Source organism: Branchiostoma belcheri, unplaced genomic scaffold (genome assembly GCF_001625305.1).
Source record: "Branchiostoma belcheri isolate BF01 breed outbred unplaced genomic scaffold, Haploidv18h27 scaffold1, whole genome shotgun sequence".
NCBI classification, from domain to species: Eukaryota; Metazoa; Chordata; class Leptocardii; order Amphioxiformes; family Branchiostomatidae; genus Branchiostoma; species Branchiostoma belcheri.
Window position 1 is genome coordinate 466,267 of NW_017802379.1, and position 25,059 is coordinate 491,325.

Here is a 25,059-nt window from a genome sequence, read left to right on the forward strand (position 1 = left end):
GGAAACAGATTTGGATTTAAATTTAAATTTTCCCGGCTCCCAGCATGCAGCGCGAAACGTTACGGCGCACGCGCATTCAGCTTTTCCGGCTGCACTTCCGGGTTTGAGGAATGCGGAAGTAACAAACGGTTACTGAAGTAACGGCTAGCAGACGAACTGGGTTACGTGAGGGCTTGCAGACGACGTCGAGCAAATAAAAACCCATTTTACACAATACACTTCAGAAGTTTAGCATGCCGGCCAGACAATGAAATATGCCAGACAGAAGAAAACGACTTTTCAGCTGCGTTTCCTTGAGTATAATTTGAGCCAAGAAGAGCTCAGAAAATATGTAGTCCCAGCACAACTGATTTTGAGTAGCAGATCTAGACTGTTTTCTATCCTAGCCTGGGTGCCATCCTACGTAGGGTCTCTACTTCATGTACTTCCGTGCTAGCCAGCGACAGTAAGCAGTAACTACGGGGGTATACACAGGACAGCTCCTCTAATCTCCAAGCAGATACTACGGTGAAAACACAGTAACCATTGGCCAGGGAAATGATCATGCTTTAGGTTTCTTCTTTGCTAATAGGTCTAACATCACATTTTAGTTATAGGCAAGTGCTGGAAACTGTATTATTGCACAATAAATATTTTTGACATAGAGTAGCTAACAAAATGCTAAGTATAGGCCCAGGTGTATTTCAATCCTCTTTGGGTTTATATCTCCGTAACTTCACTAAAATCACAAACACACACAAAGGTAGAAATTTTGACACCCCGCTTGCACATTTTATTCCACACATATCCTGTCCTCTTCAACAGTATCAGCATCTTCATGATCATTGTTATCACAAAGATGAAGACAATACAAACATGGCTCCACAGCTCTATATACATATTGACCACTTTGAGAGGGCCAAGTGTTAATGCCACAAAGTTACAAAATTCATTACCCCATATTGTAATAAAAGGGAGTAATACTAAATATATAATGGCTCTACCTCTGCTATACCAAGAAGCTTTCAGAATGTCCTTGGCTATACTTAACACATACCAATGGTTTCTGAATCACCAGTAAGCAAGAAGAAATTGTAACTTTCTCTATACATCTCCGTTCAACTGATGAGTTGGTACTACACATGTAGTTTTTCCTCTTTCTCACTCAGTTACAAAAGTGGAACACTGACCTAGTGTATCTTTATAAGCACAACAATCCATTCACTGGTGAAATAAAGACTAAACTGTAACTTCCAACACTAGGTGTAGAATTGGGACTTACCCCAAATTTTCGGTTGACTCCATCAACCTTGTTCACGGAATGGACCCGTCTACTCTTGGAACGTGACGTCAGAGACACGTGACCGTAGTAGCGGGTCATACGTGCCAGATAATGTGTCGCCCCCCGTCTCTGTTCAGGGTTATCTGGCACGTATGACCCGCTACTACGGTCACGTGTCTCTGACGTCACGTTCCAAGAGTAGACGGGTCCATTCCGTGAACAAGGTTGATGGAGTCAACCGAAAATTTGGGGTAAGTCCCAATTCTATACCTAGTGTTGGAAGTTACAGTTTAGTCTTTATTTCATAATGATTTGTACCAACACAGATGAACTTTCATGCTAAATCCATTCACTGCTTTGTGTTTTATATGAGGAAAACAGTGAGTTGAATATATAACATTTTTGGTCCATGTCATGTCACGAAACATTGCCACACGTTACAACTGCCACTTGTAAAACGATTATACAAACTGTACGCCGAGTAGTAGAAATACGAGCTCAAGGTAAAATCCTTGCAATTGTCCTCTCAAAAACACCTCAAGAATCAAACTACGATCGTACAAGAATACAACAAAACTACACCTACATGTATCAATAGAATGGCATACAACAAATGCAGCCTGTACTTTCCAAGCACTTTTAGTTTGGATGCAGCTAAAGTATAAAGCTGCTGTGTGCCACATTTACTACAAGGACACAGAAAGCACTGGTCACATATGCTACATGGACAGGTCAGTACTAGTGGTTTTTAGAAACACTTGCAGCAGTTGGCATCGTCCTGAGCAGTTTGTTAGACAAAGGCTTCCTAGGGATACTCTGACCTAGTCAATGTTTATCATGTTTTTGGTTGTTGTTTTGAGGTGGAAATAGATTGACATTACCCTGCCTTGCCTTTTCATTTGGTATATGGCACCATACAATATTTGCTGGACACCTTGCTGGAGAACATGTTTTTTTTGCTTTCCATTTATATCAAGTAAACTGAGGTTTGTACAATAGAATGTCATAAACTAAGAATAATCAAATCTATTGTCAAATGCTTTGGTCTTTCACACCAACAAAGTTTTTATGATGCCAACTGCATGAGTTCAGGTACAAGCTAAAATGCTTAGACGTATATACTACATTCATACTATAAAGCAGAGGTTACAGCACATCAGTCTACTTGTGACTTCATCTGAAAGAGCTGAAGTGACAAACGTTTTGCACAAGAGTAATGGCAGATAAAGTACAAACAACTGGAAGTTGAGAAAGCGATGAATGAGTGTGATATGACATGGTTGATGCTTATGACTCCTGGATCTCACTTTTACAGTATTGTTTTTCACTTATGTTGACTGTTTCAATCCATTGATGACAGGCAGTGGCAGCTATCAAAGATGATGAGAATACAGCTTCATAATGGATGTTACAGCTTCTTGGTAGACAAAATCATCTGGAGTACCAAACACAACACCACAGCTGCAGGAGTGTCAGTTGTGGTGTGCTAATTATCTGAAAATTTACAATACAATAAATAATATTATTCTTACTTGCAGAGACAAACACAGATCACCTCTTAGTGTTTTCTCAACTTGTGTGAAATCACGTTATCCAACACAAATTTAACTAGTGATTAAATTTAAACTAAAAAGTACTGACAACAATTTACAGTGTTGTGAACAAAAAAATCTTAGTAAAAAGAGCATCTTGCTCCTTTTTCATCCTTGCAATTGTGCCTTTGACAGTGAGTAAGACTTTTTACCACCAGTTTGTGTATTTTTCCAGCCATACATTCTGGCAAACGTAATCAATGAAACAAGTTATGATATGAAATTTGTCTGGCCTTAGCATAATTGCATGATTCACAACCTTTCTCACATTCAACAATTATAAAAAAAAGGAGAAACAATCTTTTTTCATAAACAAGGCCCCCTATAACATTCAACTTAAATAAAAGGCGCCATAATTTATGAGATAAAACCCATCAAGCGACAAGGTTTCATAAGATCAACAAAAAAAAATAATGGAGAAAAAAAGTTGGTCTAAAATCAACCATCTATACATATAATACAAGACGCGCTGTTTTGTATCAGCTACACAGCATCTACAACCATGACAAAGGAAAACACCCAGATGCCTTCAGTACCACAAAAGTCTATCCCTACTTCTTTAAAAGCAGATACATGCAAGATGACAACATTGATTTCGATCTATGCCTAGTAGCAGGTACTTTTCCCCCTTCAACTTGTAGTCAGTCAGCAACGACAGACGTGCTCAGATGCGGAAGCTTTCGTAGTTCCCGTCGATGTGACGCAGACGCAGGTACACGTCGGTTCCGATGCCCTGCATGGTGTTGTACGTCAGAGATCCGCCCAGGTACTCGGCGTACGCTCTGGAAGTCGGGAGCCCAAATCCAAACCTAAAACAAAGGAGAAATGGATACACGAGACATCAATAATGATGTCAGAAACACAGAGTAGATGTATAGTGTCTTTGTGTTGTAGGTTTAGGAGTAAGAAGGTGTGTCTCTTAATGTTTACATTAGCTTTAATTAAACATGCTCTCAGCTACTTACAGTAACTACTAACGGTAAACAATTTCGTCCCATATTTTGAACTATACTTTTAAGTCCAATTTATGTAGAAAAAAAAATATATAAAAAGTAAAGAGGAGGGAAGTAGTGAAGACGTTAGTACAAGTGTCTGCTATGACCGTCAGGTAGATTCTCATCACTATGTTCTTCTACTTGATTGGTCGATTGAACTGTAGATTGAGATCTGATTGGTAGAGAAGGGTGAAGGACGGAATACCCATTAGAGTCCGAGTCTTCGGAGTCAGGGTTGCGAGCTTTGGGCTGCTGGCGCTTGCTGAAGACAAGAGCCAAGAAACAAAAGTATAGCCATAGCAATATACTACATCATGTGTTTAATGTGATATTTGATGATTGAAATTTGTCCACTGAACCCCACCCATGTTACACCTCACATAAAAACCCAATCGTAGTGCTAAAAACAATTACAAGATATAAAATCACTGGCCACCTATACTTGACACCTGACACCAATCTGCAAATTCACTACCAGCTCAGGTGAGATTTTGCAAAATTTTATTGAACCTGCTTCATCTATACCCTTAACAGACTGTTTTAAGTTACAAAAATCTACTTTGTTACATCTACAGGGACTATAAAAGCAGTATGTGCCCAACTCGTTGCTCATTACAGCAACATGTTTATAAAATCAATGCAATTTGCTTTATCTTTCCAATTTGAATAATTGAACTTGCATCAAATTCTGATACCATGCAAGACAGAAGACTGTACAACATACACTGCATAACATCATCTTGCATTGTTTGTACTACCTAAAATTTCTTCTCAGGAAAAAACATTAAAATTCATCATATCAGCTACTTTAGTAGGAATAATGCATGTTAGTATTACAATATAGTAACTTCATACATCATACTTTCATAGTGAATATACTGTAGTCATGCATGTATCCAGAAAAAAGCATTCTGAGCCCTGTAAATAACTCCAACCATGCAGAAACAAGTGAAAAACTAAGGATGGTGCAATGACAACAACAAAACCAGCAGCGAGGACTCACCCATACATGGGGCCTGCCCCGTTGGGTCCATCGTTCATGGCTGACATCATGGTGCCCAGTCCGTCCAGGTTCTCGCTGGCCGGGTCCATCTCACTTCCACACGTCGTGAAGTGGTACTGCATCACCTTCTCCAGGATCTCACGCGGCATGCCGCCTCCCTTGTCCGAGATTCTGAACAAAAAATTATACAAAATAACCAAAAATTTTACAGCCAAAAACACAAAAATTTTCAAATTGGAGAACACTGGCATGTACCAGTGTTGAAATTTTCCAATTTTCAACTTTTTTCTGTCATCTTAATTTTGTATGGTGTAACATGTCCTAGGGGGTGCAGGGGCATGCTCTCCAAGGAAAATTTTGAAATCTTGACCCCTGAAATGATGTTTTCCAGCATTTTCAGGGGGCAAATTTTGCTGGTAGACTAAGTTTTAAGACTATTGACATCGTCATATGCTGGCTGTTGTCCGTCGAAGATGACAGACTGGGCAAATTTTTGTCTGTCATGAGCAGCAAAATTCCACCAAAAGAAATACACTGCCAAGAATGCTGGTATGTACAGAATATGGTAAGTTATGATAATTTGTGATGACACGCAAACTTTAGCCATGCTAACAAGGAATGACTTTGATTAGGTGTTACCTCATACAAGACCCCTGAGGTGGTTCAATTCTTACCTGATGATGAAGTCTACATCGTTGTTGGCTATGGTGACAGTCACGTCAGGCATGTTGACAGGGTTGTCTGCATGCTGCTCGCAGGTCGCTCTGAAATACAGCAGAAGTACATAAAGTTTAGATCTGAGAAAGTGACTGTGTAACTTATATCATACTTTTCGTTCATGCAAACTGCCCAGGTGGGCCCTGGGTTGGGAACTTAGCATTACTGTGCTTTGGGCAGTGGGAATAGTCACACTGCTACATATTCTCCTGACATAACATCACAATACTATCTACATGTAGAAAACAACTTCTAAATCTAAATTCATCTATGCAGAAAAGAATGTTTATGTTCAAAGAAGTCAGCTAGGAAACAGAAAGTTAATCCCTAGCTGTAAACATGCCCTAGGCACTGAAATAGTTAACATTCTCCTCTCTACAGTATCTCCACAAGACACACAAACACTGAGAAAACAGGAGTTGTACTTTGCACCGACCTCATGGCATTCTTAAGAAGTTCTGGTAGGATGTAGTCCAGTGGCAGAGGAATGTAGGGGAACACAACTCCCACATGTCCGAGGACACGAACACGGGGAGCGTAGCCGTACTTGTACTCACATACTTGTCTGTAGAGGAAGGGATGGATAGTTAGTCTACTTGAAATCCAGAATTAAAATTTTAGTTGCTCTATTCTCAATTACAATTTGCTATTCTCAATTACAAATATCAATGTTAGTTGAGAGCAAAGTTTCTATCAAATTCTTCATGTATCAGATACATTAGTTGTCAAACTATTTTGTTAACCTGAAAAGTCAATCCTCAAATATCATCACTAAATGTTAAACATGTAATACTCATAATGCATCCCTTCGCACAAGATTATATATAGACTCCTAGTACTTAGCATTAGAATATAGCGTCCCAGTATGCACTTAGTCTGCATCAAATCCAGAAGAACATTTGCCAAATGTTTCCTTTTAAATGTTAGTTTCTACTCTTCAAGGCTGTATAAAATTGGGACATTTAATAAAACAACTTTTCTTTTCTAAGTGATTTGTCCATCATTAATTAAAATTCTTCAATGTTAATAATATCGTCTTTTGAGAATTCGGTAACAATGTACACTCACTACAGATATCTAGGTGTTCAATACATTATTGAGAAGGCCTTGTTTATTTAACACCATTTTTCTAATTGTTGCAGTTTTGGGGTACCTGCTAAATTAAGAGTTAGTGTTACTACTCGGCATGCATCCCTTTGCACAAGATTATTTCAAGCAAATGCTGCAATGCTAATGTCAATGAGGAATTTGCTCACTCAACAACTTTTTATTTATTACATTAGCAAACAGTGTAGAAGTAATTTACCAGCTGTGTTTGCTCTGGCTCGGGTGGCCTGACCAAAAACAAACACTTGTACTACACGTTGACAGCCATGTGGTTTTACCCATCACATATATAAGACCGCTGTCAACAACTTTATGTAGGGCAGGGGTAAGGCCTGGTCAAGGCTAACATGGGGTGAGGGCTGGGTCATATGTCTGTAGCTATTTTCACTGTAGTGTAAGTAATATCCTGTGTATGAAAGTGATTATGGAACTGTTTAGGTCACTAAATTGCTGTATGCTGTCTTGTTTTTGAAGGTCTTATGTCATAGCAGTAGTATTGCTCCTTTATCTGGTATATGACAATATATTACATGTATATTGTATTCAAATCATGAGAGAATGTACGCCAAAAAAACAGTTACTCAAGAAACTGGATATGATTTTGGAAATGATGATCATATTCCAAAATCATATCCAGTTGCTTGAGTACCGGGTAACTGTTTTGGCGTATCTTATTACTTGGATGTCTACCCTTCACCGACACGAGAGAATATAGGTATGCAGACAATGTACTGTGAACTGAAAAGCTACACATTGAAACCTTCAATTTCCTTAAACAACACCTACCTGGAAAAGTCTGCCCATTTCTCTATGATCTTCTTGAGGGACATCTGGGTACAGATGATCCCCACATAGTTTGGCTGTGCATGAAACAGATTCTGAAATAAGGAGTATGTTCATGGCTTACTGTTCACACGGGATCACTAACAACATACCTGGTAGTTCTGTTGTAATATGTTATCATCACAGAGGCCAGAAAGTAAAGAAGGCATGTAACCAGGTTCTCTCTCTCTTTCACTCACTCACTGACTCAGTCTGTCAGTCAGTCAGTCACTCCAAGAAGATGAATGATACTGTAGAACCTGACAGAATTGGCTGGCCTGGGTGCCATCCTATTCACAGGGGCTTCCATACTTTCCACAAAAATAGACCAAATCTTCCCTATAAAGATGTTCCCCGTAGCTAATCTGATGGCACTCAGGCTTGCTGAATTCACAAAGTAAAAGCCTGGGTTCCTTGCTGTAGTTCTAGAACTGTAACATTTACCTAACCATTGGAGAACGAATAATCTTTCTCCTTTCTAACACTTCCTATAACACAGCAGCATTATGTTGTGACCCTACCTTCTCCTGATGCAGGGCTATGTGGTGCTGGGCTAACATTCGTATCCCCAGTCTCGATGTCAACATTCTGTCCAGGAAGTCTTGGATCACCTTGTATTCCTGCAATGTACATGTAGTAATAATAAAAGATAAAGGAGGATACATTACATATATATGTTAGGGACAAAACTATCATGTTCCCACACCCCTACATTCCCACACACATGTATGGTTAGGGCTAGGGTTGTCAGGACATAGGTTGATGAGTTGTTGGAACATATGGGTGTCAGAACATTGGGGTGTACCCTATATGTTAAGGACTTAGGACAATATCTTAGATTAGGACTAAGTAAGGATTATATGAAATAGTAGCCTAGGAGACATCAATAGATCAATAGTCTTTAAGCCCAGATAATACAGTCATTAACCCTAGAACTTTCTGGGAAATTTGTATGTGTTGGAACCTACATGTAGTTTAAGCTCTTAAAAGGGAAGTCTTCAGATAATAGAAATGACAGCCCGGTCTATATAGACCATTTAGTCTTAGTGATATACCAAAAGCACAGGTTTGTTTGTTTGTTTGTTTGTTTGTTTACCTTGATGTGCTTCCTGCTCTCCCTGAAGCCCTCTGCCAGCAGGGTGACCACATCCTTGTGGTCGTCCAGTAGGTCTTTCACCAGCTTGGTGTACTTCTCTTCAGACTCAAAATCCTCCACCTTTTAAACAGAAACCATGCATACAACCATCAACACAAGATCTATGATCCACTGCTCACCAAGTCATGAGTGTCATCTGCATAACGTGACACCCAAGAAGTGGTGGATTGCTCATTCCTTGACAAAAACTAGCTAGAATTGTACAATCAAAAATCTGTCCCATTTCTTATGTTGTGAAATTACTTCGAATTCCCTTACAGGTCTTACTTCCATTATAGGTCAAAATTAGCATAAAGCTATGTTCAAACAGCAGCTTAGCCACTGGTATGGATGAGACCAAAAATCAAGTCACCATCCTAAAGACAGTTCCAGTAAGACATTAGTTATACAATACTGAGTCTTATAGAGACATACTTACAGGAGGGAACTCTGACAGCAGGTGAAAAGAACGGATGTACAACTCATGCTGAAAGGAGAAAAAAAACATCTTTAGAACCTGGACAGGCATACGATGGTTCCATCTGAAACAACATAATTTTAACCTAGGAGGTCATTTGTAAAAAAACATGAATTCAAAGCTCCTTGTTATAACACAGCCTTTTTTTAAATGAATCAAACCTTGATGATTGTTTGCTCATCCCTGACTTTATACTGCCATGACAATTTTCATTTCAACTTTTCAAATCATCCCCAGCATGTTGGTAAAACGGAGGCTACTTCCTAGTAGTAATGAGGTAGTACAACATTGCTGATTGGCCAACCATCTCACAATATGCAATGCTCAGCCCTATAATATTTTGGTTCTCCTGACCATCTAAGCGAATGGTATCTATTTTGGGAGATGTTGTACAGCTTGCAACACAAGATAGAGTGTGATCTAACATAGACAGGAAACATGTGGCTCTGTAGGAAACAGATGCGCTCAACTCAAGATATTAAAGACAATCGCAATGTTAAATATGCTTGTAAACAACAGCTGGCATGGGTTATGATGAGTAGATTCATTTTTGTAGTCTTTGCGTAAGTAATTTTATTATACTTTTATTTTTGATCGTCATCTCAGATTCGTTTTTTCTCTTGGATAATAGGAGTAGGGTACTTTATCAATCCCATTACTTATTAGCATTCCAATAGACTACAAGTCATACCAGTACACAATGTATTTAGCTACATGTATTATGTCTCATGGGAGTTGTTTTGTCTATTACTCCCATGATAGTAAAGACACTGGGTACAAATAATTACTGGTAATGGTACAAACAATGTTATTCATCATATGACCAGTCATATGACAGTCACATGCTGGCTCACATTTCTATGCCCCAGAGGCTTAAAAAACTCCCCTGGAGATTATCTCAGCCTGGTTGTCAGAACTAAGTAGTTGCAAGCTTACAATGTAGATGGCCAACATCTTAAATCTGGTCAAAATCTGCTCACTACAATTAAATTGTAAAAGTTTGAATTGCTAACACTAGGTTGGTGCGCAAAGAAAAGCATACTGTCCATGCCGTATGTTCAACAGGTATGGCAGGATCTGCTGGTGAAAACAGCCCATTTGAGAATCATCCCCCGCATGTTGGTAAAACGGAGGTGGGCTACTTCCTAGTAGTAATGAGGTAGTACAACATTGCCAATTGGCCAACCATCTCACAATGCTCAGCTCTATAATGTTCAACAGGTTTACCAGGGTCTGCCAGTGAAAACAGCACATTTGAAAATCGTTATCATCAATTTATCTAGGTCAAAAGGTGAGGAGAGTTTGTTTGCTGTGTGAAGGAATCCAGCCCACCTCCTGAGCCAGCAGCTACAAAACAGGCCTGACCTGTGCACACATCATCATCAAATATTTGGGTGACACTCTGTCAGGTGGGGTACTGATAGGGGATACTTGGTGCAAAATAAGAAAATCAACCTGTAGGTAGCCTGGGTGCCAGACCCACAGCATACTAGTAGTACTAGGGTCAAAGTTATCCTGCACACTGGAAAACTCTGAGCCGAGTGTGCTGTGGGTCTGGCACCCAGGCTACCTACAGGTTGAAAATCAGAACTAGTACTATTATGAGAATAAATGAGAATACAGTAAAAATCGTTATAGAAAAGGCTCAACAACTTAAAAAGTGAATTGAACTGAACTGATGAGGAGCCATCTTATAAATCATCACCTTTGCTTTTTGAGTGCTTGAAAAATTATAGTAAAAAGACAGAACAAGGACTGTATACAGCAATATTTGTATTCTAATAATGTCTGCGAGTGAACCGTACAAAACAAGTTACAATAGAAATACCATAAATCTAAAGTTTGAGTTTCGTGAGACCTTACCACATGAAGGATTGTGGGATTGCAGCCAACGATGAAGGGAAGATGTCTGAAGTCACGGATGCGGTGAGCCACGCGGACCGGTAGTTCCTTGTACAGGTACTGCGCACTCCGCTACAGAAAAAACACACAACATCAACAACGTTAAATGCTAAGGATTTTATACATCACAGCTAGATGCTGTTATACTTCAATTTCAAAATCTAAGACTAGACTGTTTGCATTTGGAGACCAATAAAAAGTCACTCCTTTTGACATATTTTGGCCAGGCAGACAACCCAGTATTTATAGATCTTTAGCATTTTACTGATAAATACTGACCAACTTACCCTGTCCTAACTTTTAAGTTGAGACACATGCCATGGATTACTTGTTTTCAAACCAGAAGGTTGACCACAGGCGGGAAAAACAAACATTCGATTCAGGCCAATGAACTTTAAAGTAACCTTTAGAAGGGATTCCCATTTTCTAGCAGTTCAACAGAATGTAACTGTTCCTCAAGTCAAAACAGTTATTCAACACGAAAAATATATTAGAAGACTTCAATATTGCATTACTGTGAATGTTATTGGCATTTAGTTTAACAGTTAAGTGAATAAGAAATAGGCCTGACACTAATACTACCCTCTTGGGGGAAAGCAATTATGGAAAGATCAATAAATGGAAAATCATTGATTTTCCCCTCGTTTTCCAGCATAGTATACATTAGTAGTACTCTTATCTGTTGAAGCATCCATTCTTCTGGTTCTATGGTGATGCAATCTCATAAGAGTAAGAGATTGCATCATCATAGACCCAGAAGGAATACTTTAATACTTCAACATGCTTTTATGTCACTGTAACCATGGCAACTATCTACTTATAATATTTTTTTCTGGAAGTGGCACAAATCATGATGCAACAGTTATAACGATTGCACGATTAACTATTGAAATTTTGAAATGGCTTCGCTTCCAAATTTGCTTAGAATGATCAAGGAGCTTTCATCACAAATCTCCTTGGAATGATCAGTACGACTGTATGCCAGTAATTGACACATGGACGCCAAGAAAATATCCATGCTGGACCAGGTCCATATGTTTGTTCCCAGGGCACCAAATAACCAACCACTAGCCTATTATTAGCAGAGTTGATAGTGATGATAGCCAGGCAAGCTAATTTCCCATCTCCCAAATGGAAACATTCCAGGACTTTGGTATTACGACCTGATGCTTTTAATGTTACAGTTTACCTTTTAAGTTTAGCTATGGAGAGTCTCAGACAACAGATAGGTCAAAAAAGGAAGGAATTTCACTCATATCTTGTACTCAATCGACATGTGCTTATCTGTGATTAGTTTCCATGGGTTGCTAACCAATGGTTAACGAAATTTCAATCATTTATTTTGCAGATACAGGCTGCACCACATTAGAATTCAAAGTTGCTTCTGTATGACCACTTGAACTTGTTGAGTATGAGGGAAGTTTGTTCAGTTTTGATCAAACAATTTTAAGATTCTGACACCACCCCAGTTCCAAAGGTCTACACTTTTGTTCACATGCACAGAGCATGACTTGGAGCATGCTGGCATTTTTTCAAAAAAACTTTTACTGGAATAAAAAAGAAAAGCAAACATTTCCATGTATGTCAATCAACTTCGTTCAGTTGTTCACGTAGCGCCAAGGTTCTGACTGGCACCCGTTCCAAAGTCCTTTCTGTCCACGTGCTCACAGCGTGGCTTGGAGTGGGTTTTGTGTGGTCACATATATTATGTTGACATTGTGGTAAGAACTGTAAATGTTAAACAAAGGCAGACTAGCTAGGGGGAATGCGTCCGCCCACGTGAATGCCAATGCCAATGCGTGACAAGAAAAGCCGGTCTGGGATAGGCAGTGATGCAACACCCCATATAAGTGGACTGCGCCCAAGTTAACCTCAAGCAAGGTCATGGTATTCAATTAAGGGTGAGGGACCGCGAGGCCATGTCTAGACAGCGTCTTAATCATAAGGAAAGTGGTTTCTGACACAAAAAGATGTCTTAGGGTAGATTACTACCTCTGGATCAACCTTCCTTTGTTGTAAAGAACTCTCACAGAAGTGAAAGGACTGCTATTAAACTTTTTAAAGGCTACCCTGCCCAGTCAGTCACTCATTGAGGCATCACTTACAAGAATACCCCAAACATTTGCCAAATACACGAGACCTGAATACACAGTGAGAGACTGTCCTGGCATGCAAGTCTTCTAATGGTAGTGTACTGTAAGTAGTGTAGATACACATTAGATATTTTGCCAAGTATGTAGCACATACTGCAGTCAAGACTGCCAGCTTAGCTTGGTATGTAGTAACGTTTACGAACAACTGTGAAAGTTTAACATACTGGCATTCTCCATACCAACTTATCAAACTGGAGACTACTGTTAATATATTTCAGCTATCCAGTTGATGTAAGATGTTTTACCAGAATGTGGCTGTTGTCTGGAGATTTTCCAGCATACAGGATAGTTGTGGGGGTGAGTCGCACGGATGGCTGGAAAACAAGAACAAACACACATCAGAAAATAGGACGTTATTTTTGCTCAAAGCTGTATGGACCTGATTTTCTCACCCATGGACACAATTGGAATGAAAACATGACTTTTAAATCCTTTCAGATGTTGGGATATGCAATATTTCCAGTTGTTTTACAGCATTCTTATTATTCAAAGCAGTTGTAGCTTTCTCTTTAAACACAAAATGCTTATATAACCCTGATAAAGGTCAATCTTGTTTTTAATTTTCTTTCATCTTTGTTGTTGTTTTTCTTCTTTCCACACTGGAATCGATTTGATGTCTGCTATTGACGTCATCAATAAAAAGTTAGCGGGGCATAAAAAAGAATTGACTGTGGAAACATTTTTTTTTTTCGATTCCATATTTTCCATGATGCAACCATAATGGATGTTTGAAACTCCAGACTACAATGATCACCAGATTAAATTTGATACTAGTATTCTCAGCGGAACCGTATAAAAAAAATGGTTTGACGTCATTCGGGTTACAAGGCCACTCCGGCGACTCAGTATTAGTAACAAGTGACTCACGCAACTAAATAGTTCTGACATAAACTAACACAGGGATTTCTTTGTGTAGCGGCAAACAAAAATGTCGAAAGAAAAGTATGGTTGTCAAGGTTCTATGTGGCAAAATACAGAATGGGTGATGCGGCCAAAAAATTATAAGCCTGGAAAAATACAAGAGCGCTTTGCCGTGGCGAATTTTTGAAAGCCGGCATGCAAGACTCGGTATAATTTTTAGTGAGAAAGCTAGTATGGCATTACCTTCTCTGCTGCTATGTCGATGGCGCTCTGGTTGTAGAAGGAGATGACAGATCTAGCAGAGACAGACTTGTCCCTGGGTTGAGGGACGTACGGTATACCGCTGCATCGTGGCCGACTAAAGAACAAAACGGCAGGGCAAAGCTCCAGGCTAGGGTGGGGAGGGCAAACGAAGAGCGACTTTCCGACGGTACGAAGCATGGTGGACGGCGCATTTGCGGTCGACACTCTTCCAAAAGAAACGAACGAAGGTCTTATGAGAAAAATTCTGTCCAATTGCAGTTTAAAGAGTTCAGTTTTCTCCGGTAAGGATGCCCCATCCTCACCTTTCCACCTCCACGAAAACTCTTCTCTCTCCACGGGCCTTCTTCGACTAAATAACAAGCCCGGACGCATGCGTGCTGACCCGGGCTTGAACTCACCCGATTCAAACGGACCAATCAAGTGAAAGGGCTAATTATCTATGGCCAATCAAAACGCTTCGTTGGTAATAAATATTGAAGTATCGACAGGTCCTGGGGAGATATTGCATCATACGGATTTAATTCTAGGCTTGGCCGGCCCAGGCCGGCGGTTAGTCTCCAACAGACTCATTTGCAGGTCAAGAAATAGTCGAAATCAGCATAAAACGGATGTAATTGGCCAGGAGAGTTAGTCGGCCATAAAAGGACCAAATTTCCGTGCAGGCAAATTGGTCTTCCAGTATGGCCGGCTAACTTCCCTGGCCTTTTATACCGATTTTGATCATTTATTTCGCCTGCAAAGGAGTCTGGTGGAGGCTAGGCGCTAGTCAGGGCCGGCCAAACCTAGGTGTGGCCTACTTCACACGCACGGTACTCTCCAAGCAGAGGTTAGGACTGTTTTCGGACTTTTTACCAAAAGAAAATCCAACAAAAAGTGTCGGAAAACCGGACATTTTGATCGTTTAGAAATGTCTCTATTTAAAACGTTTCAAAACAAACATAACCTCTGCTTGGAGAGTAGACATGGGGGTTTTGTGTGTTCATTTTACTCATGTATCATTCATTTCTTGGCGAAGCCGGCTTTAGACAAAATATTGGTACAAATGATAACCTCTTTGTCATAGACGTTCAAGTACATGTTAGGGGAGCGAGTGGGAGCCCCGGCATACAAGTAGGATGGTACCCAGGCTATCATAGACACTCTTCTAAGCAAATATTTCGCAACAAATAATGAGAGACGGGTATATGAAATTAAGCAAATCATTTAATCAAAGAAAACTGACTGTAGATATATACTCATGACATCACTTTAAGTTTCCATATCGTAGTGTCACATCAACGACTCAAAAATTCACAACAGATGAAGTACTGAATACTGGCCATATGTCGTATGGATTCACATACAACATAATAGTAATTACAACACATGATTAAACGTTTTATCTCATTTATTTACACTTGACAAATGCCCGCATTTGAAAACACACATTTGTGGGTTTTTTTTACATTTCTCCATTACATTTCATTGCAATTGAGTACATTTCTCACTTGTCAATAAGTCAATACATCGAATTCGAAAAGTTCCACATATGCATGACGTTTAGTTACCGTAAATGAGAAGCAAGACTAGCATTCCAAACTTTCGTCTTCAAATCGTCTTGACTTTCAGTGCCTTTTAACACATCAGTGATACATATTCTCAGTCGCACGAACAAAAAACAAACGGAATACTGTAATTCTACCACACAATGATTCCCAAAAAGCTGCAAAAACTATCATAAGCGCCAAACGTAACAACGAACTACAAAGTAACATGTAAAATGATTGCAAATCTCAAGAGGCGAACATAGAAAACTTTGCGCTGGTACATGTACATCTCATACGCGTTTAATACTATCAAGGTATAGCCAGTTATCAAATGTATAAAACAGAGCTGCCTATCTGACTCATAACTTTTTAACGAATAGAGTTGCCTGTTACATTGCATAAGCGCTGTCAACTTTCAACCAATCACAACGCCTGGTGGAGTAGGATTGGCCAATGAGAATTCATGACGTTTTTAGATCTGACCAATACAGTTTAACCAAATACTGGCAGTTTTGCTGTTACATTGCATAAGCGCTGTCAACTTTCAACCAATCAAAACACCAGAAGGAGTGCGATTAGCCAATGAGAATTCAGGACGTTTTTAGATCTGACCAATACATTTTAACCAATACTGGCAGTTTTGCTGTTAGATTGCATGAGCGTTGTCAACTTTCAACCAATCACAACGCCTGACGGAGTAGGATTGGCCAATGAGAATACAGGACGCGGTTTTAATTTAGTCGCAACCCATCCACCATTTGGCCACACTGCGGGGATACCCGAAGTAGACGCGGCCAGAGCGAGTCAGTCTGTAGTAGTTGTCGCCCTCGAACACGTAGTTGCGGCCGTTGGAGTAGCGAATAGCGGCGTCCAGGCGGTCAGGGAACTTGCGGCCCCACCTGGAGATGTCCTTGGGGTAGCCCTGGTCGACTCCCGTGCGTGTGGCGTAACGGACGTATTCGTCACCTGAGGGAAGAGTAGTGGAATACTTTGCTTAATTTCGATTCCCACGTTTTTACTTGGTGCAATTAAGAGTTATTTCAATTCTGAACTAAATTTATAATGATATTAGCCAGAGTACTTAGTATTAGTGCTCTTTGAAAGAGTTCATCTTTTAAAAGATTTTCAAAGAAGTATTTCTACTCCATTTCATTAAGGCCATCAATCAACTAGAAAAAAATGTCGGCCCAATCCGTCATTTTTGAAGGACAAATATCAGCGTGTAAAATTATCTAAAGAGATGCCATTAAACTAAGCTTATTCTACCCAGCAAATAGCATTCAAGGGGGAGCATGCCCCCGGATCCCCATAGGATTACGTCAAACAAAACTGGGATGACGGCAAAAAATCAGCCTGGCTAGAACACTAATCTACAAAATTCTGGATTGCGATTGGTATTCACTTTCTTGTTCTTCTTACCTTTGAAGAAGTAGGTGACCGCTGACCTGCCGCGGCCGAACGGAGCGCCATGCCCACGCTTGTAGTACATGGCGGCGTCGATGTCGGCCGGCAGACCCCAGTTCGAGATGTCCTTCGGGTACCCGTCGTCCATCTTCGCGTTCTCAAACCGCCAGTACTGGTCACCCTACAAAACAGCCATGAACCACCTAACCAATGAGATCACTCGAATGAAATTTAAAATCGGGTAACTAACAAGGAGGTTATAAGTAGAATGTGTTACTATAGAGTCACATCATTTCCCTTCCCCGCAAAAAAAGCAATTGCTTAGTAATGATTTCTTAAATCAAGGAGGTTATGGACAGATTCTACACTGAAATGAAAACAGTCAAGAAATTGACGGCGACGCAAAGGTACTTAAGAAAAATCAAAGAACTCTAAAGTACCTTAAAGAAGTAGGTCTTGCCAGTGGGCCAGCTGAGTGCGGCGTCGATGTCGTCGGACAGTCCGTCCCAGGCGTCGGCGATCATCTGAGGGTAGCCTGGGTCTGCGCCACGCGAGTTCAGCCGCCAGAAGTACTTTCCTGGAACGAGAAAATGACTTTTTTTTAATCACAGAATTAAACGAACTTTAAGATCCTCGGACACCTGTACTTGAAGATATCACCTTAACTGAGTTTTACCAAGGATCAAAATAACGCCCTGATCAATAGTTTGGTCTCTCTCTGTCTCTCTCCGTCTCTGTCTCTCTTTGTCTCTCTTTGTCTCTGTCTCTCTCTCTCTCTCTGTCTGTCTGTCTGTCTGTCTGTCTCTCTCTCTCTCTCTCTCTCTCGTCTCAAAAGACAAGAGGGGTGAAAGGGGATTGGACATGTATACACACATAGAGCTGTACATGTAGTTCTTCGAGTGAATTGCATCATTTTGCCGATGCTTACCTCTGAAAACGAATGTGGTCTCATTCTTCAGCGTGGTGATAGCGTCGATGGGCGCGCCGCTGCACGTGTCGGCATCGTCCGGACCTGGCGTTGTTGTGGCCGGCTGAGTAGTCGTAGGTTCCGCGGTTGTTGTCGTGGTGGTTTCGGGGACTGTCGTGGTGGGCTCTGGGACTGTCGTAGTTGTAGGTTCTGCAGCATTCGTGGTTGTGGGTTCGGCGGGAGCGTTTGTAGTAGTTGTGGGCTCGGGAGCTGCTGTAGTGGTCGGCTCTGGCGCCGTGGTGGTCGGGGCTTGTGTCGTCGCTAGCGTGGTAGTCGGCTCTGGTCTCCTGGGTGTGCTCGCTGTCGTTGTGTCCACCAAGGTTGTGTCTTCGACAAATGCTATTAGAAAAATTGAGAGCTCAGACCACAATCATGACACAAAGAATGCAGAAGCAAAGTTACATTGAACGTCAAATGATTCATTGTACGATCAAATAAATCGAAATTACCTGTTGTTAGCTGCTCTCCCTGAGTAGTGACGTCTTGTTCCTGAGTTGTGACGTCTTCTCCCTGAGTTGTGACGTCTTGTCCCTGAGTTGTGGCATCTTCTGCCTCGGTTGTGGCGGCCTCGGTTGTCATGTCGCCCGGGGTAGGCGCAACAGTGGAAGGCGCACCTACATTTACAAAATCAATATTAATATATTACATAAAGTTATATGTATCACAAAATCATAATCTATAATTCCATTACATTGCTGAAAGATTATTTACATAGTGAAAAATTAAACTGTTTTCCAACTCATTTCTTTGAGTTGGAGAAAGGTTTAATTTTGAAAATTCTTTGTACCGTTTGCATTTTTTCCACACTCACCATAAAGTTCCTGGATGCCCGTGATGTCGTCCACGTGAAGCTGCAGATCAGACGAGAACCGGTAGAAGGGGGCCATGAGCGCGTCCTGGATGTTGGAGTGTCCCAGGCCGAGCGCGTGGCCGAACTCGTGAGCAGCCACCGTCATCATGTCCACGGCCGTGGTGAATTCTGCAGGGAACAGGATGCAAGGAGAAAGATGAGTAACGTTACTGAGTAATCTGAAAAGATTTATCTCGGATTGGTTTGTGCATCATCATCAGTTATTTTTCTTTCTCTTCACAAGATACATTTAAGACGGCAAGACAATGGATATTCTCAGAAGACCCTTAAGCAATAACCAAGTGTTATAAAACTTTTTCGCATCTTTGCCAAGTTCAGGCCTCAATGTTATGTCCTGTGCCTTACAGAAATGGTCTGAACAGTGTTTTTCCTCTTGTTCCTTTTGCGCTTTTGCAGTAAAATTGATATTTTTCTCGTGTGTTCTCTTTGCCACAAGGTGAGAGTGATTGACAGTCGTACCTCCAGGCGTCACAACGTTAAAGATTTCCGCCTCGTCGAAGTGGGTGTCCCCGCCGATCCCGGGTCCGGGGAAGAAGGCGTGGCCCAGGGTCCCGCCATTCCCGTCGAACGGCGAGCCGTCACCATGGTCACCGGACAGGAACTGGATCACGATGTCCGCGTTGTCGTCAGGGGCAACGGGGGTAAAGGTCAAGGGCGTGACCTCGGCCCACAACTGTAAAAATCATAAAGAGGAGATGAGATTTTGTTAGAGGCGAGTGTAGTATTACGTATTTTTTACGAAAGTGGATCCAGATTGAAGGGCGTGACCTCAGCCCACAGCTGTAAAAGTTATGAAGATTGAGATGAGGTTTAGTTAGAGATGACACATACGCGCAGGCCCTAGCATGTCCAGATCATGAGATATCAAAACCGGAAAGTCATAAAGAGGAGATGAGATTTAGTTAGAGATGACACATGCGCGCATGCAGTATTACGTATTTGTACGAAAGTGGTTCCGGATTGAAAATGTGCATCGTCACTTCACTGGATTGGTTTTCCATTTCGTAGTCAGTCATTCAGTCGGAATTCATACATCACATCACAACACGACATTGCCAATTAAGAATTCCAGTTGATGCAATACTTTTCTAGCTGCTTTGTCTTCAACGTTTTGATGAAACAGTCTACGAAAATCATGCATGCACTTTCTTGTTGCCTACTACAACGTTGAAACACATTGCAACAGCAACAACAGCAAACCATAAAGTATTTAATACTGCCATTACTCACGTTCAAAGCCTTGGCGATGGCGTCCCTCTGTTCTTCCTCAGTGAGGTCGGGAGAGAAGTTCTTGAAGGTGTAGGTCAGGTCGGTGTGGTCCCACCTGTTCCCCAGCACGAAGTTCGCCACGCGGACATCCCTGACTCCACAGCGGGGCATGTTCATCATGTCCAGGGTCGGCTCGTCGATATTGCCTGGAGAGGAATAAGATAGAAGTCATCATTATCATCGGCCTCCGTCCGCCTGAGTAGTTGATGGGCTTGGTCCAGGAGGTTTTCGGTACGTTAACATACCACAAAATGTTTTTTTTTTCTGGTTGGAGTTTACCCTGGGCACCATCCTGGTTAGTTTACGTCAGCTCCGACATCGATAGTCACTACTGGTGGGTAGCGGCTATCGGAGATACTAGCTAGGATTTCGTCCAAATATCATACAAATTTAAACCTACATTTCGGTCTGCATCACATATTCTGAGATTCCTTCTGAAACGAGAAGTCACGCAAACTTGACGCCAGGAGTAGAACATCGACATCATGACGACTTACATGTGACGTCGAGACCGGCGAACTTCTGAAACTTGCAGACGGCTTCAGTCATGGTGGTGGTCATGTCGCTCGCCTTGCGGACCGTCGCCATCTCAGCTTCGTCTCCCTTGTACCATCCGAACTGATCCAGGTATTTCTGGGAAACAAAAGTACGGGAGATTACTACCATGGTCAAAATTACGAGTGCGACTAGATAAAGAGCTACATGTAAACTGCGCGGTGATTATCCACCCTGCCTTCCCGGTAAGAAAAGAAGAGATGACGAGACCATAGGAAATCTATAAATTATATGATAAATAGTTCAACATCATCAAACAAAAACTGATCATGGGGAGCGACCAATCGTGGGGAGACAACTTGTAAATTTACAAGTCATAGTGACACCACAAATGTTCACCCTCCATGATCAGTTTAAACGTAAGGCGATCTTTATCAATAGCTTTGCCGCCCCAAAGGAAAATTCAAACAAACAAACAAACAAACAAACAAACAAACATCCTTACCACGGCCATGGTGATATTGGGAACGTTTCGGCGCTCCTCGTCCACCTGCTCCAGCCCCAGAGGCAGGCCCACGTAGTACTTCTCCAGAGTCAGGTCCTCGTGGACGTTACCGAAGTCTCCGGGCTCGGCAGGTTCCACTTCTGAAGACAAAATGACAAGAAACTTAAGTTAATTTTCAGTCTTCAACTGAGACCCACACACTTTGCACTACTTGTTTAGCGTTGCTACCATGTTTACTGACAAGTTGGTGAAGGTTAAACTGACCTAAAATATGAAGCTTGGACAAATTTTTGGTGTAAAAACTACCACAGACCCCAACTCTTACTGTACAAGTCGTGCCAGTTCTTACAATCTGCTATAAAAGATCTCCCTACAAAGAAGTAAATTGTCAACGTACCTTCTTCTTGACCTTCCTCCTCATCTTCCTCTGGCATGTCCTCCTCTGGCATATCTTCCCCGCCCCTGCCCTGGTGTCCCCTACCGCGTCCCCGCCCTCGGCCCCTGCCCCTACCGCGGCCCCTCCCGCCGCCTGGGCGCCCGCCCTCCTCCTCATCTTCCTCCTCTCCGTCCATCTCCCATTCCATCCTGCCGTCGTCCTCGTCCATGTGGTCATCGTCTTCCGAATCCTCATTACTGTCCACAAACAGAATTATTGGATTCGCCGTTAACACTACATGATGAAAGGCTTTGAAAACTTGAATAAGTTTGAAGTGCATGGTCTTTGCTTGCATTGACAGACATCTATTTCTTTTAACGTTACAACAAAAACTTCAACCTTCCTTTAGTCAGCGCAACTCATGGACTGCAGATATGCTTTATATCATCATGCTGACAATTCACAGTGAGGGGCGAGTTGGTTAAAGAAAAGAAAACACTTGGGAAGTCAACATAGCATACCGACAAAAAAAAACGCAACAAATCTCCCAGGCATCTCTACCAGTTTTCCACAAGTGTAAAGAGCATAAAGGTCTACCAAAAAGTTTGACTGGAAGTATTTATCAATTCAAAGCCAACGTACCTGATCTCGTCGCTGTCCTTGCCAGGCCCGCCCTCCTCGCGGCCGCGCCCGTGACCATGACCGTGGCCGCGGCCCGGGTGGCGGGGTTTGTCCTTCCTCTTAGGCGGCCTGGCCGACCCCGGGGCCAGCAGTGCCAGCACGCACAGCAGGACGAATAGGATCGCCAGCCTCATGTTTCAGCACGAGAACTTTGAACAGGCTCAAACAAACGTAGTCGAGAGCTGCAAAGACGCTGTTGCAGTGGAAGAAGCAAAGGCAAAAGCCTGAACTGAACCTGGGGAATGAAGCTGAAGAGAGTGACTTCAGACGACTCTTCTCTTGCCACCGAGAAGTGAAGACTGACTTCGCTCGCAAACTTGCGGTCTTTTATAGCCATCTCTGCCATTTCCGGTCTTTGTCTTGGTCCCGAACTTCCTGTTTTTCGGCCTGGCGGGATGTTTTGCTTCAGGTTTATCAGATTTAATTGCGAGCGGTCCGGTTCAGAGTGCGGAGGTGGGACCGCTTACGTCACCTCTCAACAAGCGGTCCCGTCTTGGAAATCCCCTTTCGCGGCGTGGACGATACCACCTGGAAAACTTGGAGGGACTTTAAGTTGCTGAACTAAATACAGGTGTTTACTAAACAATATAAACTCCACATTTTAACAGATTATTAAAATTGAAAACTTAATATACACGTAGCACACAAAAGGACTCAATCTTCTCCTAATCAAATGGACTCTTTTCTACAGCACAAAAGTAACCCTGTGGTTTTGTCCAATGGTCTAACCCACAGTGTATGTGGTCGTTAACCGGCGAATGTAAATAAGACCAAAAAGTTCTCAAAATCGTTCTTTTTCTCGTCTCATCCTCAATGCGAAAGCGCCACACATAACCAAGATTATTTTGCACACCAAGTCTGTCTTCGTCAAAGAAATCGACTTGGTTTTTGTCCATATCTTCAGGGCCCCAGACCGGCGCTTCTGTACACCTATGTGAACGTGAGTCACCTGAAGAAACCCGATCTTGTGTACACATGGGGGACGTTAACCTACAAGGCGTCTTGGAAGCCGCCCAGGTCGGGGGTACCTCAGGTTGCAACGCGTCGCGTCTTTTGGTCATTCTATAGGCGACTTGTTCCAAGTAGCCAAATTGCTGACTTAGTTTTATTTTTCAATATACCAATATAGAACAGCCTTTCTAAAAGCACGAATGTTCAAACTATTTATGGTACGGAACATACAGATTCTTCATTGACAAAGACTTTCGTATGGTCTACGCAAGGTGCACCAAAAATTGATACATGTAGTGCCATTTCACCATGTGCTCAAACGATCGCCTTTATTATTGGCTTTAATCGTGATAGAAACTTCTCGGGGGCGTGTCATTGTGGACTCGCTATCTCATGATGTATAAGGAAGGGCGTTTCCCTAAGAAAGTTAGGACAGATCACAAATGTAAGAAAATGCGCTTACGACACTCTCAAATTGAAATGAAAGAAACGGATGAGAATCGACTTCAGAGTTTTTCTGACAATGTTTTGTTACCGAAAACACCATGCCTAACAAAACGCTAGTTAAGGAACTTAATCCGCACTTCCCTGCACAGCGGGGCACCATTTCTGAGATGTCTGACATAAAGTAAACCCTCAAGATGAATTAACGTTGCATTCAAGCCCTTCGCAGTGTGGATTTGCATGCAAGCTGCGTACTGAAGTTCGTGTGTCTTGCCTGGCGTGACAGAAACTTGCCCAGGGCAGTTTGAGATGCGTAGATTGATAGGAAGACGGACGTGACTCAAGATACTGTACAAATTCTGACAGTCACAGGACTGAAACTTATTATCATTGATCATGTGACGAGTCAGACTTGTCTTGTCATTACGTGTGAGGATGGGTGGTTAATGTTAGAGGATACAAGGTTGGAACAACGGAGAGCTCCAGTTGCGTCATCATTTTCTCAATTAACTTCAAATTCCTCCCCACAAACTTCAGTGGCACCGAAAAAAGGGTGAGAGTTGGAGAGTGAGAGAGTGAGAAAGAGAGGTAAAAGAGGTAAACACGTCTCCTTGTAAAGACGCTATAGCTACTGGTTTCCCAAGCAAGCGAAGAAATTTGAGTTGCATGTCACCTTTGGGTTGACCTTCACGTCCGCAATGATGTAACGTTAAAGGTCAATCCGCAAGGTCGTCTAGTCTGAGCTGGGAACCAGATGTGGGACATGTCGTGACCTTGAGTGACGTCTGGGGATTCTTGGACTTGCCAGGGTACTCGGGAACCTTTGCCAGATGATGTGGATGGATGAGATCATGAACAACACGATAAAATCTGTCCAGTTTAATGTGTAGAAAACGTTTGATCTATCGACACGTGTTCGTCTCCCGGCATCCAAGAAAGACTGAGAACCCTAAGTGCTGTTCTAGCCTCTACCAGGCTTCAGAGGCAGCTGGAAAGAGTAGAAATTGGCCAAATAGACAGATGATATGCCAAGGGAGTACGTCCCGGAATAGTTACAAAGGAGTACAGCTTGCCACTGACTTAGTGTACTCCTTCGAATTCAGCGGATGTTATCTGTCTCTTTGACCACTGATTTCTCCTTTTTCCAGTCGCCTCTGAAGCCTGGTAGAGGCTAACGTTATAGCTGCTATACCCCTCACTGACATTAAAAACACGAGCCTAAAGAAATGAGAACGATGCATGCGTTGAAGATACCGACTTCCCACGGTAACACAATACTT

At 41.9% G+C, this 25,059-nt stretch overlaps 2 protein-coding genes across 5 annotated transcripts; both read right to left on the bottom strand.

The window, feature by feature from the left end:
- Window positions 1–2,992: 2,992 nt before the first annotated feature.
- On the bottom strand, window positions 2,993–14,656 carry LOC109465957 (3-methyl-2-oxobutanoate dehydrogenase [lipoamide] kinase, mitochondrial-like). 4 transcript variants are annotated; one of them, XM_019763461.1, is made up of 12 exons: window positions 14,270–14,656; window positions 13,411–13,479; window positions 10,974–11,084; window positions 9,072–9,119; window positions 8,594–8,713; window positions 8,019–8,117; window positions 7,462–7,535; window positions 6,005–6,133; window positions 5,526–5,615; window positions 4,852–5,022; window positions 4,054–4,110; window positions 2,993–3,662 (listed from the first exon to the last, which is right to left on the bottom strand). In XM_019763461.1, the coding sequence occupies exons 1-12, from the start codon at window positions 14,465–14,467 to the stop codon at window positions 3,518–3,520; spliced, it is 1,311 nt and encodes a 436-aa protein (XP_019619020.1). In that variant the 5' UTR covers window positions 14,468–14,656; the 3' UTR covers window positions 2,993–3,517. The 4 variants fall into 4 exon arrangements, with proteins under 4 accessions (XP_019619020.1, XP_019619009.1, XP_019619034.1 ...); XM_019763450.1 differs by having other exon boundaries at window positions 2,994–3,662; window positions 7,462–7,553; XM_019763475.1 differs by lacking the exon at window positions 4,054–4,110 and having other exon boundaries at window positions 2,995–3,662.
- Window positions 14,657–15,690: 1,034 nt separating this feature from the next.
- LOC109467376 (matrix metalloproteinase-14-like) lies at window positions 15,691–22,677 on the bottom strand. Its single transcript, XM_019765320.1, has 12 exons — window positions 22,346–22,677; window positions 21,725–21,960; window positions 21,328–21,467; window positions 20,825–20,960; window positions 20,289–20,473; window positions 19,518–19,731; window positions 18,999–19,166; window positions 18,637–18,801; window positions 18,149–18,526; window positions 17,661–17,797; window positions 17,236–17,401; window positions 15,691–16,782 (listed from the first exon to the last, which is right to left on the bottom strand). The coding sequence occupies exons 1-12, from the start codon at window positions 22,516–22,518 to the stop codon at window positions 16,553–16,555; spliced, it is 2,328 nt and encodes a 775-aa protein (XP_019620879.1). The 5' UTR covers window positions 22,519–22,677; the 3' UTR covers window positions 15,691–16,552.
- Between the last annotated feature and the right edge of the window lie 2,382 nt (window positions 22,678–25,059).

Coding starts and splice junctions, on each gene's coding strand:
- LOC109465957 (XM_019763450.1), bottom strand. CDS start 14,467: ATGCTTCGTACCGTCGGAAAGTCGCTCTTCGTTTGCCCTCCCCACCCT. Junction 7,554..8,018: donor TAGCCCTGCATCAGGAGAAG/GTAGGGTCACAA, acceptor TCCTTATTTCAG/AATCTGTTTCATGCACAGCC. Junction 4,111..4,851: donor GGGGCAGGCCCCATGTATGG/GTGAGTCCTCGC, acceptor TCTTGTCTTCAG/CAAGCGCCAGCAGCCCAAAG.
- LOC109467376 (XM_019765320.1), bottom strand. CDS start 22,518: ATGAGGCTGGCGATCCTATTCGTCCTGCTGTGCGTGCTGGCACTGCTG. Junction 20,961..21,327: donor CCAATATCACCATGGCCGTG/GTAAGGATGTTT, acceptor TTTGTTTCCCAG/AAATACCTGGATCAGTTCGG. Junction 19,732..20,288: donor CCATCGCCAAGGCTTTGAAC/GTGAGTAATGGC, acceptor TGATTTTTACAG/TTGTGGGCCGAGGTCACGCC.